General features: G+C 41.5%; 1 protein-coding gene across 3 annotated transcripts in view; it reads left to right on the top strand.

Moving 5' to 3' along the window:
• LOC146277291 (serine/threonine-protein kinase 38-like) overlaps positions 1 to 7708 on the top strand; it is an 85030-nt gene extending 77322 nt beyond the window's left edge. The window contains exons 10-15 of one of the 3 annotated variants that reach the window (XR_014762466.1): positions 699 to 816; positions 1332 to 1455; positions 1828 to 1923; positions 5933 to 5957; positions 6065 to 6156; positions 6333 to 6467. Coding sequence is in view for 2 of the 3 variants with exons in the window: in XM_084701629.1 (XP_084557755.1) it covers positions 699 to 816; positions 1332 to 1455; positions 1828 to 1923; positions 6065 to 6156; positions 6333 to 6460 (558 nt within the window). In the remaining variant the exon portion in view is untranslated. Of the gene's footprint in view, positions 1 to 698; positions 817 to 1331; positions 1456 to 1827; positions 1924 to 5932; positions 5958 to 6064; positions 6157 to 6332 lie in introns of all 3 variants that reach the window. The other 2 variants (XM_084701629.1, XM_084701628.1) reach the window with 2 other exon arrangements.
• Positions 7709 to 19684: the final 11976 nt, after the last annotated feature.

Below are 19684 nucleotides of genomic sequence, written 5' to 3'. Positions count from 1 at the left end.
AGCGCACCGGAGTTCATAGTAAGGAAAATAGGGCCATTTTGTTCAGCCTAGAAAGACAACAGGGATTCGATTTTCATGCTAGCATTATACTTGTAGCAATGCTACTACCATGCTAATGTTACTTGTTAACCTTCTCATTTGTAAATTTTGAAGCCATACTAAAGCGTTTGTGGCATAGTTTTTGGCCATCTGAAAATATTCAGTTGGAATGTTCGAAATCGCATATATGCAACGTTACGCTGTGAGACCTGCATTTGAACGATCACATATGTGCAACGCTACTCCTTAATGGGTTAAATAGCATTCACAAAAAAGTGTTTCTACTGTTGTTTTGTTATTTATTTTTTATTGTCCCATGTCCCATGAAAAGAATTCTCGGAAAGTAATAAAGACAAAAATGATTTGCGGTAATGAAAAACAAGATACTTAGGTAATCAGAATATTAAATAATTCAATTAATTGATTTCAAAAGATATAACAAAGAAACCCTCAGCCAGACATGAAATATCACAGGAAATTAATGCGGGTCATTTTAGACCCATGTTGTGCATTAGAAGGTGTTTGCATAGCTTGTGTATCAAAGGGTTAAGATTTATGAATTAAGTTCCAAGAATACACTACAAATAAGTCGCATGCAAAAGTAATGTTTACATTTCGCAAGTTTTTGTTTTAACCTCATATTAACTTCTTTCATCCAGGCTTACTCCACTGTAGGAACTCCAGACTACATCGCCCCAGAGGTCTTCATACAGACTGGATACAATAAACTGTGTGACTGGTGGTCCCTGGGAGTCATTATGTATGAAATGCTTATAGGTACATATATGTGAGCTTTGTATAATTTAATAGAAAAACACATTTGCTTACATTTGGCTGCATATTGGAGTGCAAGCTTGCTGCTTCGTGTCTGCAGTTATACCAATGGACAATGTCAACTTGAATAGGCATATTCCTAAACCACATTCTCTGCCTACTGTAAACTGGGAAGCTCCAAGTGGACGATCAAAAAACAGTAGGGCCCAGTTCCATCACTCAGACAACTTTTTTTGTGATAAAATCTCAATGTGAGATTAGCCTTTCAGTTTTATACAAAATGTGAGGATCTTGCCACTCTATAGACCTCCTACCTCCCTTATCCTATCCTCCCCCCTACCAGCTTCTTGTTTTAAAATACCAAGTATATTTTTCATGATATGTAAATGTGAGATGTTGAAATTTGACATAATCACTTTGTTTTGTTGTTGCATGAATCTACTCAGGAGATTTGTTCACCTAACCTCCTGAATAAGTATTTTTTTAACCCAAACATTATTTTATCTGTATCTCTATAGGGTATCCCCCGTTCTGCTCTGAGACACCACAAGAGACTTATAGGAAGGTAATGAACTGGAAGGAGACTCTTGTCTTCCCACCTGAGGTGCCCATATCAGAGAGGGCCAAGGATTTGATTCTCAGGTTTGTAAAATAGTTAATGGACTGTATTTATGAAGCACATTTTAACGGTAATTGTAAATGATCATGCCTTTGTAAGTGTTCCTAAAGTATATCAGTGATAGGGGTTCTTCTAGGTTATTGTGTATAAAAACCTATCCATAATGATTAGCGATTTATAGTTTAGGGTTATTTGACAAGCTGTATTTCAGTGTACTCAATTGCATTTTAAGGTTGTCTTCATGTGGCACATGAGGTGTTTTTACATAGTGTATCTCTATTTTATGTTTACTTTTTATTATTAACTTTTTTATATGCCTCTGTAAAGCATCACTGAGTGTGAGAAAGATGCTTCATAAATACAATATATTATTATTAATTCCCTTACCATTACAGGTATTGTAACGATGCTGAAAACCGAATTGGTGCAATGAGTGTTGAGGAGATAAAAAGCCATGCATTCTTTGAGCCGGTAGACTGGGAGCACATCAGGTTTGTGTATTAAGTGCTTTATTTGTTGTGTGTGCTCAAATTGTATCCCCAGGAGTTATGATATGAGTTATGGCAAAAAGCTTGAAAAGCTTTGAAAATGTTCAAAAGACCACTACAACCCTAATACTACAGTGCACAAACAAGGTTTTGTTGTAGCAAACATCACTTACACCAGTTAAAACATTGTAGCAATGTTGTTCTACTGTAAATCAAACATCATGCACATGTAGAAATGTCCTCTGTATGTAAAAATGTATGTGGTTTAAATGTGATTTGATTTTTAGGCTTCTATGTTTGTTGTTAAAGAGACACATGCTGGGACAACTTTTGTTGCTTTCAGGAGGAGGAATGGTTCAATTGAGTCTGAATTGTTGCTTATGACTAGAGAAGTTGGGGGTTTGTTTGTGGTAGATTACTTTTGAGTTTGCTGATTCCTTTAAAAGGACAGCTGGCCATTTGGGGTAGAGGTCACCTGGAGTTTTGACTCCCCACTCACCTGGAGTTTTGACTTTGAGAGACTTGCGGCATGAGTATATTACCTGGGGAAGGTGATTAGAGACAGCAGGTCTGTGGGTAACTATTGTTACAGCTGAAATTATCCTATTTTAAGGAGTGAGCCAATAACAGAAGGGACCGCTGCATATCTGTATAATGATTGTGGATGGATCAATGACATTTTAGAACTGTGTGCTATAAAATGGTGTGTTGAAGGATGTTCTTGAGAGTTCTGGTTGTATCAGCTGAGTAGTGCTGGCGTCTACTGGATTATCCAGTTCCAATCTAGAATGATAGATGGAGCTGTATAAATTGTATTTGTATGAAGAAGTCACTCAATCTATTGAACAGCATGTTTAGGATCACAAAATACTCCTAATTTGTTCTTGTTTACCTAAGCTTCCTGTTGATTGTGGGCACGTCATGCGTGATGTGATTTCATTCGCATCACGGTTCAACTAGCTACGTTTAGCGCGGATTTATAGGATGTCACACACGTTGAGGGTTAGATTGCAGTTGGTCTATAAATGCGTAGCCCGACATGATCAACATTCTATTGTTGGCTGACAATTATCACCTTGTTGTCTCGAGTCAAAAGTATAAACACACAGGGACATCATAAACATTTAATGGTCTGATAGATCCAGTTAACCTGGCAAAACATTTATTGTTCTTCATTTACTGTCAGGGCACGGTCCAAGTAAGCCCATTGCAAATATGAGGCAGGTGTAACTTGTATTGGAAATTTATTTATTACTGTAACATTGGGACCCCAGCCCCCAGTGTGGTTGCGCAAGAGCAGTATCGCATTGTGTGCAAAATGTTTCATTCAATAAATCAAGTTGGCGGTCTACAACAACTAGGAAGACAGTTACTACAGTGAACATTATGACATAACAGAGGCAAACTGTACCCCTATTACCCAACTCCATTCAGTAGGCTATCTTTGTAGCGCAGTTCCCATAGGAATCGATCACCCAATAATTGTTGTTATGTTTCATAGGTAGTGAAGGACTTAAAATCGATGTGTCTAATCCAATATGTAATGATGGTATTCAATGACACAAGTCTGTGTTCTAGAAAGAGTGGTCTGGAGTCGCAGAGGTCCAATCATATCAGCTTTAATGCAGCAGTTGGAAATCAACAAGTACAGAGCTCTGGGGTTGTCTGCGTTTCCCTACCCACAGAGTTTCCCTACCCAACAGAGTTTGGGCTGGTTCAAAGTCCAACTAACTATCTGTCCCTGCCCCAGCATATATTATACAGTGCAATTAAAACAGAAAGATAAAAAAGGGTTGAGCTTGTTCTCTCGTGCATCAGGGAGTTGTTCTTGCCCCCGCCTCCCACCTGCTCGGGTGCCATCTCAGCCCAGTTTCAAGGTTGCTTCTGAAATGGAAAGATTAAGACACAAAGTACAGCTTGTTTCCCACACCCTGTGTGAGGCACAATGTTTAAGCCAAAGCACACTTCTAAGTTCATAAGACATAAATGTAATAAGCACAATACACTCACTTTTGACATGCATCCTTTATAAAGTTGTACGAGCATTGTTCCTGTTGCTATATTTACTAGTGCACAGTGCCCGTGATGCATTCAGTGATTAAGATGCCACAAATATTAATAACTGTAATTATAGATAGTGCCATGCCCGTGATGCAGCTGGTGATGACAGTTCATGAATTGTACTGTAATGTATTATACATTCTTTAGTAGGCTATATTTGTCTGTACAAAGTGCGATATCCAATCCCCCCTCCTATCACCAAGTAGTAAATCGGAAGATTTGGTTTTGAGTCAAGTACCCTTAAAGGTCCCATGACATGCTGTTTTTGGATGCTTTTATATAGGCCTTAGTGGTCCCCTAATACTATATCTGAAGCCTCTCAGAATTACAGCCACTACGAGCAGTCCCTGTAGCTCTTTAAATGCCATGAGGAGGAGAGAGGAGGGGCTAACTGAAATACTTCGGTCGTTTGCAAGCCATGTGTCTCTTGAGGAAAAATCAATATTGCACTTTGAGCTTTCATTTTCTCCAAGGCGGAGAAGAATATCCAGGGCTTGGTTTACACCTATCAAAATGTTTAGCCACTGGGGGACCAAAAGCAGGCTAGAGGAACTCATTAATGTTAAATAACCTCCTATATGTCTCACCTCATGTCTTGATGATCTTTCATCTGAATATTGCTGCCACTGCCAGGAAACTAAAACGGAGTCAGGGCTGGATCTTTTTCTTTCCGAACCGATACAAAATGTGACAAGCTCTGGTGAAAGGGGGCGTTTGCCGTAAAATAGTTGAAGAAGATACACAAATGTTGATAAACCATGAAAGCTCTATTCCAAATATTCGGCTTCAAAGATTATAGACTTTTTCACGCCTAAAGACAAATGTGATTGTTTTGTGTTAATCATTAGCAGTGTCTAGCGCCGGTTTTTCACCGCAGTGAAGAAGAGAAAGAAAATAATATTTACATTCAATCAAATTCCAAGATCCTGTTTTTCTTGACTTATCCTAGATGTGTGTTTTAACACCCAGTATTTTTGTACTGACTACATTGCACTGTACACCTTGCCCAATTATGGTTCAAGTCATGTGTTAACTTGTTGGTGCAAATCCCATCTACTGAAAACAGTCTGAAAGATGTAATCACGGTTTACCAGGTCAAACTAAGAAAAATTTACCCTGTGCACAATGCAATGTCCGAGATGATTCTATGTTGTCAGTGGATGTAGGCTAAAACGACATAAGTGTTTTACTACTTACTAGACAAAGTAGTCTATGAAAAAAATGTATGCTGAACACTCAGAAGGCATGCTTGAAAGCTCACACAACTACTTGTGAAACATTATATTTAAGGTTACTTGACTCAAGACCAAATCTGCCGATTCACCACTTGATTAGGAGGGGGGATAGGATTGTATTTTGTACAGACAAACTAATACAAAACATTAAAGCTAGTACCATCGCGCCAGCATAAGTAGTCTAGGGAAAAACCGGCTGCACCGTGATGCAAATCACATCACGCATGACGTGCCCACAACTCAACTGGAAGCTTAGGTAAACAAGAACAAATTATTTGTAGTGTATTTAGTGATCCTAAGCATGTTGTTTATTATATTGGCTTCTTTTTTCGTCATTTTCGGCCTCCAGCGGACAATACGGATTGCTGACAACAGCCCCTTTTCATCATTATAAAATCATCTTCTGCATGGCCATTTTAGTCCCCTGACCTAAATACCATTGAACCCTTGTGGGCTGAACTGAAGAGGAGAGTGCACAAGAGAGGACCTAGGAACTTGGATAATCTGGAGAGATATTGTAAAGAGGAATGGTTTCAGTTTCTTTACTCTGTATTTTCCAACCTTACTATATGTTACAGGAGAATCATCTTGTTTGTGAAGGTTGTTTTATTGGCAAAGGTGGATTAAATGCAATGCTGCAAATAATTGTGGTACTTATACCACAATATATATACATATATGTAAAATTATTTCTTTGACTGACTTCTTTTCCTCAGAACAAAACTATTTTCCAGTGTGACAGTAAGCTCTATTATAACCCTTTTTGCTCATCTTTACCAGGGGTGCCAATAATTAGAGTTAACTAGATATGGTAAATTAAGTGAGATTATGTTTCGTATCTCCAACAGGGAAAGACCAGCGGCCATCTCCATTGAAATAAAAAGCATTGACGACACATCAAACTTTGATGACTTCCCAGAGTCAGACATCCTTCAACCAGGTAATATATTTTCAACAAATTGCTCAAATACAAGAACATATAACCATTCTGAACCTTTTTGTCATTGAGGCACACTTTTTGTCCGTCCAGGAAGTATGACTTATCTGTGAATCAACACATACATACCATTCTTCTTAGTTCACTGTGGCCCACTTACTATACTTGTGTATTTTCAGTTGCCAATGTTACGGAGCCAGACTTCAAGTCCAAGGATTGGGTGTTTCTGAACTATACCTACAAGCGATTTGAAGGGCTGACTCAACGAGGCACCATTCCCACCTATATGAATGCAGGAAAGGCTTGAAATGGACAATGGTAGACAGTTAGACACTTGAGACATCTTTGGGAAGAAGGCTGCGACAATGCCCTTTTGATTATTACGAAGGATAGTTGACAAATTTCACTCTTATGTAGCCACAATGCCAGAACAACAACAATATGAATGACACAAAAACAAACAGCAGTCACAAGAGTGGCATACTCATATTGGCCGGGTTTCCCAGATTTGCTAAGAAGCTCTTAACGCTAAGAGCTTCTTAAGAACGTTCTAAGAGAGTTCTAGAGTGCTTTTCGAATGTTCTTAAGAAGCTCTTAGCGTTAAGAGCTTCTTAACGAATCTGGGAAACCCTGCCATTATCTGAATTGCATAGACTGACTTATTCCTGGCTGTTTATCTAGTGTTACTGACTTCATTTTAGGGTTCTCACTGTGAGAGAGGATGTGATGAGATGCGTGATGGATGTAGCAACAAGTGTAAGCCTATAGGGAGAGGTAGAATGCTTAGACAGTGAACTGCAGAGGCTTTAACGCTGATATAGCTTAGGTGTTAATTTCTTACTTGTGACAATTACATACAGAGGTTTTACTCTGCAAACTGAATTCTCAACTTTTAAGACATTTTAAGACAGTCCCTCTTTACTTGTCTTTGTCTGCTGAAACAATACTGACTAGGTGGTCTGGGGTATTCCACATCGGCCTAGTAATCTGAAGGTTGCCAGTTCGATTTCCGGCCATGCCAAATGACGTTGTGTCCTTGCAAGGCACTTCACCCTCCTTGCCTCAGGGAATGTCCCTGTACTTACTGTAAGTCGCTCTGGATAAGAGCGTCTGCTAAATGACTAAATGTAAATGTAGCCCAATTAGACCACAGAGCAAGCAATCCCAGGTTTAAAATCCCCCCTTAGAAGTCTTGCTCTTTTTCTATTTATAGTAATTTTGTCTGTGAGTAAAATACAGACTGAGCCATTTGATGTTTGATAGTTTGTTGAAACGTGATAGCTGCAAATTTAGACTATTTTGGCATTATCGTGTTTGCTACATTTCTTTCTTGACAGTGTTATGAATCCTAACATTAAATGGACTAACAATTTACAATGCCTATAAAAAGTATTCATCCTTGTGGACTCTCATGTTTTATTGCTTTACAACACTGAATCACAATGGATTTAATTAGGATGTTTTTATACTGATAAGCAGATAAGGACTCTTAATGTTAAGGTGAAAATAAATCTCAACAAGTTGATGCAGTTTAATGACATATTTACACTTAACACTATTAACACTAAATAATATTTTGCATAAGTATTTACCCCCTTCAAGTCAGTAATTTACTAGAGGAACCTGTGACAGCAATTACAGACTTGAGTTTATTTGGTTAAGTCTGTATCAGCTTTGCAGATCTACAAACAGCATTTTCCCCAATTTTTCTTTGTAAACTGGTGCAACCTTCAAGTTTCGTAGGGACTGTGAGTGAACAGCAATTTTCAAGTATTTCCACAAATTCTTAATTGGATTGAGGTCTGGACTCTGACCAGAGGCCTGTTCCATAAAGCGAGTTTACCGAATAAGCCAGACTTATGTCAGTTAGTTGGACTCATTTCTAGTTCATTCGGTTCCATAAAGCTAGCTCAACGTAGGTCGAACGCAGTTACTATGGCAACTTAGTCTGCAAAACTAGTCTGGTTAGGGTCAGACTAACTGTCAGGTTTAGCGTGACTTGGTGTTTAACCAGACGTTCCTGTAACACTGACCCTAATGGAAAAACTGATTTACGATGTATATTCTCAATTTCTTAATCTCATCAGTTCAATATGTTCATTGATAGACATTGATAGAAAATCAACTTAAATAGCATATAGCTACATTTAGCCTAATGCATTAAACAATGATGAACAATGCTTTGATAGGCTACACACAGGGGTGTAAGTAAGTCGGTACTAGCCGGTACGCCGTACCGGAAACAAATTAAGGCCGTTATATGGTACTCCGTACTTCACGATTACGGACACATGGGAAGGGCCTACACAAGGGCCTATAGATGGAACGCCCTCTCTGTCGTCTCCGGGGCCCTCGGAGAGCTCTCCCGTGCACCGTTGAAATTCCTGTCGATCCGTCATGCCGTGCTGTACAGCGACGGATACCCCTTGGCCGTGATTGGTCCGCTGTTAGCTGCCATAGTTCACTGTGTGTGAGGAAAGCCGGGAGGAGGTACATATAAACACTCAACGACGACACTGACGACTTCGACAGAAAGGCGTTTTCTCTAAGGTCGTTTTCTTGAAAGACATCTGTGATGAGAACTTCTTGGAGAGAAAGTTTATTGTGAGCTAGTTTATGCTCTTCTCTAGCGAATTCATTGAGACTTGCCATTGCACAACAACATACATAATACCCAGCAATCATCATTGCTAATCACAAAAACACAAAAAAAAAATAAGAACGTATTCATTTCATGGAATCGTTTTTTAATAGTTAATAGAGTGTATATAAGATAAGCATATCATTTTGTTATAGAGTGCTACTATTTTCCCCTATTTTTTCGTCTGAATAGTGACAGCTGGTAGGAGGGTCACACGTGTGATGAGAGGTGGGAGATAAACAACAACGATTTCTAACTTACAAAGACGCAACAAAGCAACGTGTTTTCGACAAAAAAAAACGCTTCTCCACATACTGTTCTGGCGGTAAATTGTTTTCAGCATTCTTCAGAGAACCATAAAGGCAACAGAAATGCTAATTAATCCGTCCTATCCGGCGGCCCGCCCATCCGTAACGGAGTCTGAGTACCATACTGGCACCTTTAGGCTACGACACACGCACAGGCCCGTTGCGACAAGGCAAGCAAAACAAGCAATTGCTTGGGGCGCCGAGCTGGCTTGGGGCCCCAAGACAACGACTGATTAAGAGTAAAATGCAACGACAAACGTGTGAGCGCCCCTTTGATAGTCAATGCAGTAAAGTGCAATGACACTGTTATCGGGATCCCCCTCAAGGGGCCCCTCTCATGATCTGTGCTGCTGGCAAAATACAAAAACCTTGTCGGTCGGCAGCATAGAGTTAATATAACTAGGGACAGCTACTTCTGTCTTCCAAGATGGCGTCCCCATTCATTTCTATGAAAAGTGCTCAGTGGCGCAGTGAGGCAAGCGAGAGCTCCTAACGGACCGCGCCATCTTTCCAGACCGACTCGTCCGGTCTTGCGCAGAAGCTTGTTCCTAGCTCCGAAACTCATGCATGCTTGCAACTAGCTGTATACGTCATACTTTGCGACAACCAGTCGCGAGCTTCTGAGCTGGAGCTAAGGCATTGCAGAAAACTGTCAGAATGTGGTACAAGTCCGATCAAGACGCAGATAGCCTACATGTGAACTTTACGAAAATCAATACTATTAGTACTGTAGTATTATACGTGCAGGGCCTATACGTTGTTCTTTTTGCTTTGTGTTTATGGTTTAACTGCTTATGTATTGTGTCGGATAAATAAACTTTAAACCTGAATATCTGGCTCCGTTGTTGTTCTAGCTTTGCAAAGCAAATTAAGCCTATACCTTCACTATTATAATGATGATGAGTGTTGTTTACAATTACTAGCTTATTGTTAATGCCATCGTTGTGGTGTTAACTAACTTAAAGTTCTAACAATATAAAGACCATAACAATATTGACGTTATCAGACATGATTTATTCATCTTTGTCTTTGCCTCAGAATAACATGTCAACAATATATAATGAAGCCGTAACATGCCACGATATTATAACTAATTAGATTAGGCTATAATTACGTTTGTCATGCCATGTGCATAATAGCGTTCATTACAAAATGGTTAAATCTGCTTTAAAATAACTTAAATTAACTCAACAAACAACCGTCATGTATGTGCAACCATTTGTAAAACTACAATAAAGGCAGGCAGCTGTAGATTATCAAATCCTTTCTCTTTGTTCTCATTCAGCTCAGGTAAATCAGCGATTTGCTGATGCCCCCTTTTGTGCTCGTTCATTGTTCGTATCCGCGAGCACGTTTCCAGGCAACTTTTCTTGACGTAAGCAAATAAATGGGCTGCTAGTTTACCCATTTCGGATTGGTTTCGATCTTTGCAAAAATCAGGAAAAATTCCTCTATGAAAAAGATAGTAGTATGAGCCAGGTTTGAGAATCTAACAAAAATTATTGGGGGAGATAGTTTTCGATATGTTGACTGGAGTTAATAGATTAAAAACGACCGGACGAGTCGGGTAGAAAATCGGAAATGCAATACCAACTACATCCACCGGGGCTGTTGCCTCAAGCCGAGAGTTGAGGGGTGGGGGCTTGGTCGGCAGTCATCATGAAGCGGAATTATGCTTCAGGAAGCCAAAAAAGGAAGAAGAGAAAGGAAGAGGAGGATAATAAAAAATCAAGATAGTGGTAAGTGATAAATTACACTGGATAAAATAGCTCAACTTGTCTTGGTGTAATTTTGCAGCAGGTAGGCTAGCAAAAATAGATTTATGTTAGTCCGTTAGACTGAGACTTCGTTTTAACATGGCGCAGTGCTGTGTCCCGCGTTGTTTAAATAGATCGGAGTTTTAAAAAACAAGTGACATTCAACTGCCATTCTAGCGGGACACATTTTGGACACATTTTTTTCTCCCTAAATTAACAAAGCTGCCATATGATGGCACTTGTCTCGGCCGATTGGGCACTCGCATGTGCTGTACCTGACTGCATGACCCTCATCAAAAACAGATACAGGTGGGTTAAAGAGTGATACTAGAGTGATAAGAAGTCCTAGTGAATGCTTGATAAGTACACTATAATACAGTAAATAAACAAACAAATAAATAATTAATAATTAGGCCAAGTGAAATTTTCGGCACGCGCTGTGCGCGCGCATTACACATGTATCATAGTACCACCAAGAAATAAAAACTACTTTTACCCCTGGCTACACACCATAGCCGTTAAATGTATGGATGTTAGTTTGTGATTTCAAATGTTTAAGCATGATGCATAGGCCTATATCTCAATCTAAATTATCAGAGTATAATTATCATAGCAATATAATTGTTAACAGTAGCCTACAATTGCAAAACGAACAATCTACCGTCCGTTTCCCCGACACAAAAACCATGTACTGGATAATGTATTGATTAATAGTAGGCTATTTATTTTAAACAATGTCAAAAAAAGTCGATTTAGATGAGTTTAGAGGGTGTTTTTTAATCAATGAAGTAACGGTCTAAAAAGGTCCTCCTACGTAGCCTATCGTTCACAATGTCAATCATGGCATGTCATTTTATTTTGATTGAAGCGGTGGATGAGGGATGCATTATAAGCAGGTGTACAGGATAAACCCTATTTATTCAAAATGGATAAGATGCATGTACTTTTTATTAATACCTTAAGAATTTTAAATCCCATAAAATGTACGGTATAAAACTAGCAGCTGTGAATTCTACTGTAAAAAATATGGTCTAAATGTTCTTCTGTTCACAGTATACTTAAAATTGAACTGCAACATTTACAGTAAAAAAAATGCAGTTTTGGTTGCTACAAAAACATTCAAAACTGGTATGAAAAGCAAATACACTTTTTACTTACATTTATTCATTATTTAAATACCACAAAGTCAATACATACTTTGGACGTTGGCTTCAGCTTGCAGAACAAACATTTTGACATTCAATAACAAACATTAAATAACCTTAAGACAACACCATTTTACAGAATGGATTAATAAACCAAATTTTGGGTTAGGGTTAGAACTTTGTTTTGGGCGGGGGGTGGTAACAATTGCTAAAGCCATCCTTTTCTAAACCAAACACTGCAATATAAAGGAAAAACCAGGCCCATTCCAACCTATTGAGTTTACAGGCTACGATAAACAGCCTGCTGTAAAAGCATTTAGGACACACAATATGCTGTATCTTATAACAGTGATATATATTCTCGGGCTAAACATATTTGTATGCATTTTCACCCCAACTGCCGAACTTAGCCCCGCCCACCCAAAAAATTGGTCGGGTTTGGGGTCGCTCGGTTGGGGAGCGAGCTGTTCGGACCAATCACATTGTCAGGGCTGGCTTTATATGATGATGGATAGATGATCAACAGTAACCTAATCAACCACGTCACCAAAGAGCGCTTGGGTTGAATTTGTTTTCAACAAACAACATACCACGTTGCTCTGATTGGTTGTAGTTCTATCCAATTGAGCAAAGAGGCATTTTTTTCCAGGTTCGGTTGAAACAAGCCCCATACTCACAGTCCAACGGAGCGGTGTCAGACTCATATTCTGACTAGAACTAGAGAGGGTTCAATTTCTGGGGAAATTTTAGGGTGTGCTTGCTTGCGTCGGTTGCAAATGGGTCAGTTTATGAACTCATTTTTACAACTGATATTTCTGTATATTTTATATTTCTGTATATTATATAACAATGGCTATTTAATATTTATGAAGATTTTATAGATGTTAAAGCATACATTTTTTGCTGCTCATTTACAAAAAGTGAATTGTAGAATAAAACGGTTGTCTCCTCATTTCTTCTGCAAGAGGGAATAGAGGGAATATACACTAGCAGCCTCAGTTGAAAAACTATCAAATAGTGCTGTCAGTTTAACGCGTTATTAACGGCGTTAACGCAAACCCAAATTAACGGTGTCAATTATTTTATCGCGCGATTAATGCTCTTTTTGGCCTAGCAAACTTTGTAGTTTTTTTCACATGCTGTTGCAACAACTACCGACGTTAGAAAAACTACACCACCACACCGGATCTAGCTAGACCGGAAACAAAACAACAGGCATGCCAAACACTCGTTTGGCTTGCGAGCTGGCTAAAGAGTAGTAGCAGAGCCCGTTTACAGATATTACACATTCTCTGGTAGTAGGCTAACGTTACGTTTTGAGTGGATGACGAGCGCGAGATGCCGAAATGGATGCCAATAAGATTCTGAATGGAAAGTTTGCTTTTAAAAAGTTGCCAAATGGTTCTATTGACAAGACCAGTGATCTGTGTGTTTTGTCGTTGTAAACTGAGCTATCATCGCAGCACGTCCAGTCTGAAATACCACTTGATGGCCAAGCACACAGCTGATGCAAATTCTCTGCCCCCTCGTCAAAGCCAGGCGATTGCAATGTTGTTTTCAATAAAAAAAATATTTGCACAAAGCAATCCGAACCACTTTTCTATGTTGATAAGAGCATACAAATTTGAAAAAAGATTGGGACAAAAAGAAATCAGGGACATTTAGAATAGATAGAAATGTGCGATTAATTGTGATTAATCGCGAGTTAACTATGACATTAATGCGATTAAATATTTTAATCGTTTGACAGCACTACTATCAAATGAAGATATTAGGCTATCCGGTGTAAAAATGTTCCTAACCTCTATGACTTACACGTCAACTTAAGTTTTTCCCTTCTAGTGATATTTTCAAGCATTTAGCCCACTCATATTGCATTCATTCATTAAGAACCCCCTTTGAAACAAGCTGAACCCCCTTGAAACAAGCTATTCTAAGTAAAAACATCGCAATTGATACAGTACCATCTGCTAACTGCAAATATGCCCCAAAAAACCTAAATAAGCTTGACATTTATTTAGGGGAAAATGGTTAATTCAACAGAAGTTTGCTGGAAGCGATCATTGTCAGTAACAATGACAAATGCGAGCATTTGATCTCAGACTAGAGACCTGCACGGTGGAGAAACTGACCTCGATAAATTGTGCTATGAGAAAGCTAGCCTAGCTGCTGTTGCTAGCCAAACTTCACTGAGGGGACTGTTTGAATGCGCTGGAAATGAAAAACGTTTATTTTGAGGATGTTTAGGATGTGGCATTGAATACACCACACATGCTTAGGTTTAAATACATTATTTAATGTGACATTACTGACTGTACAATTTAGGGATGGGCGATATGGCCAAAGATCCATATTGCGATATACATTGCAGCCTCTTGCGATAACGATATATATCACAATATATAAATTATAATAGAACCATTTGAGAACAGGTTACATAGACCCCAATGTTTCCCACACATAGACTAATTTGTGGCGGTGCGCCACTGAATCAACACCGGCTGCCACATATTGCTTTTTGTTATAATTTTTTTAACAAGCAGCGTATTCATTCAGCTGCATTTCCTTTCCCTGCTCTCCCTCCGTCTCTGTGTCACTCAACCGTCTCTCAAATACACACGCACACACAGTCATAACGTCAGCATACGCTAGCAACGACGGTATGCAATGTCAGCGAGCCTTCAGCATTAGTAGGCTACCGTAGCTACAAGTCTAGGAAAGTTGAGGTGACTTTTCGCTAGGTACCTACGAACATTTCTTCCTCTGCTAAACAAATGGGTTCCCCATTGTTCTTTTGGTGAGCTGTCTCACAAGCCCTACTTACCCGGCGTCATGGAGCCGACCAAGTAGTTATTTAGAACTAGCGTTGCTACCTGCATATATGCAGAAATTGTTTACAATATTTTGAGGTTTCAACCAGTGCTGCTCAAGCAGAAAGACAGGGTCAGGGAGAGAAAGAGATAGATTTGTTAGGCTTTTAAGAAAGAGTAGGAGAGGATATAATACATATATATTTAATTTAAATAAAAAAGTTATGTGTAACGTTCTGTGTATTGACCCCCCCCCAGTAGTTTGCTGCTGCTCGTCGGACGGCTTAAATCTGAATCAAGTCCAAATAATAGATATTGCACCAGTCTTTTTCACCAGCTTTCAAGATGATTAATACAATGTTGCGTTGTAGCTTGTGGCTCTAAATTTCGCGAGTAGATTGCGTCCTACATGCATTATTGCGATTGACCTCACTTCCCTTTTTCCGGATTAGTTTCTGAATTTTATTGGCTGTAACTAACAAACGAATGCGAAAATCAAAGCTACAGGGGATAACTTTTGTGAGGCTGGTCTGAAGATTATCTGTGGCAATTATCAAGAAGATTCTAAAAGAATTGTAGGAGGAGTAGCGAAAAAACATTTCTCCTTAACATAACGCCGCACCGATCCGCCTGTCGACCTCGCGCTCCATTCTTCCCTCACTCGTGAACAAGACCCCGAGATACTGGAACTCCTCCACTTGGTTCAGGATCTCGTCCCCGACCTGGAGATGGCACTCCACCCTTTTCCGGTCGATAACCATGGCCTCAGATTTGGAGGTGCTGATTCGCATCCCAGCCGCTTCACATTCGGTTGCGAACCGCTCCAGTGAGAGCTGAAGGTCACGGCCCGATAAACCCAACAGGACCGCTTCATCTGCAAAAAGCAGCGACCCGATCCTGAGGTCACCAAACCGGACCCCCTCAACACCCTGGCTGCGCCTAGAAATCATGTCCATATAGGTAATGAACAGAATCGGTGACATAGGGCAGCCCTGGCGGAGTCCAACCCTCACCGGAAACAAGTTCGACTTACTACCGGCAATGCGGACCAAACTCTGGCACCGGTCGTACAGGGACCGGACAGCCCCGATCAGGGAATCCGGTACCCCGTACTCTCGGAGCACCCCCCACATGAGCCCCCGAGGGACACGGTCGAACGCCTTTTCCAAATCCACAAAACATGTGTAGACTGGTTGGGCGAACTCCCATGTACCCTCCAGGACTCCGCGGAGGGTATAGAGCTGGTCCACTGTTCCACGGCCAGGACGAAAACCACATTGCTCCTCCTGAATCCGAGGTTCGACAATCCGGCGGACCCTCCTCTCCAGGGCCCCTGAATAGACTTTCCCAGGGAGGCTGAGGAGTGTGATCCCCCTAAAGTTGGAGCACACCCTCCGGCCCCCCTTTTTAAAGAGGGGAACCACCACCCCGGTCTGCCAGTCCAGAGGCACTGTCCCCGAATGTCCGCGCGATGTTGCAGAGTCGTGTCAACCAAGACAGCCCTACAACATCCAGAGCCTTAAGGAACTCCGGGCGGACCTCGTCCACCCCAGGGGCCCTGCCACCGCGGAGCTTTTCAACCACCTCGGCGACCTCGGCCCCAGAGATAGAAGGGCCCCCCCCGATGTCCCCAGACTCTGCCTCCACGTCGGAAAGCGTGTTGGTGGAATTAAGGAGGTCTTCAAAGTATTCCTTCCACCGATCCAGGACGTCCCCCGTCAAAGTCAGCAGCGCACCGTCCCCACCGTATACAGTGTTGACAGAGCACTGCTTCCCCCTCCTGAGTCGCCGGATGGTGGTCCAGAACCTTTTTGAAGCCGTTCGGAAGTCATTCTCCATGGCCTCGCCGAACTCCTCCCATGCCCGGGTTTTTGCCTCCGTGACCGCCAAAGCCGCGTTCCGCTTGGCTTGCCGGTACACATCAGCTGCCTCAGGAGTCCTACCAGCCAATAAAGCCCAATAGGCCTCCTTCTTCAGCTTGACGGCATCCCTCACCTCCGGAGTCCACCACCGGGTCCAAGGGTTACCGCCGCGACATGCACCGACCGCCTTGCGGCCGCAGCTCCGGTCAGCCGCTTCAACAATGGAGGCCCGGAACATGGCCCATTCAGACTCAATGTCCCCGCCCCCCCCCCGAGACATGATCGAAGCTCTCCCGGAGGTGGGACCGGCGTCCTCCCCCACCAACGGAGCCAACTCACCACCAGGTGGTGATCAGTTGACAGCTCCGCCCCTGTCCTCACCCGAGTGTCCAAGACATGCGGCCTCAAGTCCGACGACACGACTACGAAGTCGATCATCGAACTGAGACCTCGGGTGTCCTGGTGCCAGGTGCACACATGGACACCCTTATGCTTGAACATGGTGTTCGTTATGGACAAGCCGTGTTTAGCACAGAAGTCCAACAACAGAACACCACTCGGGTTCAGATCGGGGGGGCCGTTCCTCCCAATCACGCCCCTCCAGGTCTCACTGTCATTGCCCACATGAGCATTGAAGTCCCCCAAGAGGACGAGGGAATCCCAGCGCTTTCCAGCACCCCCTCCAGAGACTCCAAAAAGGGTGGGTACTCTGAGCTGCCGTTTGGTGCATAAGCACAAACGACAGTGAGGACCCGTCCCCCCACCCGAAGGCGGAGGGAGGCTACCCTCTCATCCACCGGGGTGAACCCCAATGTACAGATTGGACAAACCTTATAGGAGAGGTAGTGAAAATATGTTAAATTCAAAATTGTGGCCACATCAATTCAGCCACATAAATTTGATGTGGCTGTAACTAACAAACGGTTGCGAAAATCAAAGCTCCAGGGTATAACTTTTGTGAGGCTTGGTCTGATGATCATATGTGGCAATTTTGAAGAAGATTCGACAAGAATTGTAGGAGGAGTTGCGAAAAAACACAGACAGAAGAAGTGTAATAACAATAAATATAGCTGCAAGCAGCAATTTGGTGGCCAAGCAGTCAAATGACCCATAAAACACTTAAGAAATCCTCAGAACAGGGTTCCGAGGGCATGCAGCAAGTTTGGTGTGAATCCATCAAAGATTTGTTTAGATACGACCCAACTTCCTGTTTGCTGGCTTAATTGCACATTTTGATTCCCTGTACCGGGCAAACGGTTCTGAAAATCAAAAGTTCATGTGAAACCCTTTGTGAGGCTTGGTCTGAAGATACTCTCTGCCAAATTTGGTGAAGATTGGACAACATGTGTAGGAGGAGTAAGGAAAAAACGTTTTTCAATTAATTCAAAATGGCGGCCGGATCAATTCGGCTATTATCACAAGTTATCATGTATCACATAGGGGATGTCCCAACATATCATGAGACAAAGGAATCACTTAATAAAAGCAAACAAATCAACAGTTATTGGCCAAAACACATTTTTGCTTCCTGCGGCCACGCCCAGTGATCACATGACACCAAATTAATTGGACAGCCTCAGAAGAGGGTTCCGAGTCATCATATTAAGTTTGGTGTTGATTTCTCAAAGATAAGCTGAGATATGACCCAACTTCCTGTTTGGTTGCTTTGTTGCCGATTTTGATTGGCTGTACCGGACAAACGGTTTTGAAAATCGAATATCCTTTGATAACTTCTGTGAGGGTTGGTCTGATGATAATGTTTGCCAATTCTGGGGAAGATTTGAGAAAAATAGAAGTAGTTGAAGCGAAAAAACGTGTTTCCTTAAAATTCAAAATGGTGGAAAATCTATATAACCGGAAATTGACGTCATAGGGTGTTTTGAACTCGTCTTGATCCAGGGAATCCAATGGTACCTCATTTTTGAAAATCGGTCATACGGTTCAAAAGTTACGTGTGTAAACACAAGTCCAACTTTGACCAGTTGGTGGCGCTAGAGTGCCGAAGCATGGGACATGAAACTTTGTGAGCTTCGCTGCTTGGCCCCTAATAAAACTAACAATAACAATAGGTGCCTCGCAGCTTCGCTGCTTGGCCCCTAATAAGAAAAGGTAGAATCACTTATGTGGCTTCGCCGCTTCGCGGCTTGGCCACCAATAAAAAGAAGAAAAGGTAGAATCACTTATGTGGCTTCGCCGCTTCGCGGCTTGGCCACCAATAAGAAAAGGTAGAATCACTTATGTGGCTTCGCCGCTTCGCGGCTTGGCCACCAATAATAATAAGAAAAGGTAGAATCACTTATGTGGCTTCGCCGCTTCGCGGCTTGGCCACCAATAAGAAAAAGGTAGAATCACTTATGTGGCTTCGCCGCTTCGCGGCTTGGCCACCAATAATAATAAGAAAAGGTAGAATCACTTATGTGGCTTCGCCGCTTCGCGGCTTGGCCACCAATAAAACTAACAATAACAATAGGTTTCCTCCTGACGGAGGAATCCTAAATATAACTGCAAGCAGTAATGGCGGATTCCTCCAAACACTGCGAACCATTGAAAAATGTTTATTCTTGACAAATTGTAACTGTATAGAAAAATGTATGCTGCAGAATTACCAATGGCATACCAAATCTGAAATGCAATACCATCAAGATCCACAAGGGCCTTTATTTCAAGCCAGTAAGTGTAGGAAGGGGCTTGGTGAGCTTATCCATTCCAGAAAGCCTTGTATCTTTATGCATTAGGGCGTGGCCTGTAGCGCCACCTATGGGTAATGGTGGGCCATTTGTGGTGTGGTAGTTACTCTTGACCTATACTATTAATGTTTCAGGATTTTAAAAACGTTTTACCATTGCATATAAAATCGGAAATGCAATACCAACAGGATCCACATGGGCTTTGGGTAAAGTGTGGTAGTTACTCTTGGCCTGTACTGTCAATGTGTCAGGATTTGGAGACCTTTTTACTATTGCATACAAAGTAGGAAATGCAATGACACCAAGGTCCTCAAGGGCCTA

This window comes from Hypomesus nipponensis, chromosome 7 (genome assembly GCF_054491055.1).
Source record: "Hypomesus nipponensis isolate SF chromosome 7, ASM5449105v1, whole genome shotgun sequence".
Taxonomy (NCBI): Eukaryota; Metazoa; Chordata; class Actinopteri; order Osmeriformes; family Osmeridae; genus Hypomesus; species Hypomesus nipponensis.
The sequence above is the reverse complement of the archived record's forward strand: the minus strand, read 5'-3'. Positions and strand labels throughout refer to the sequence as shown.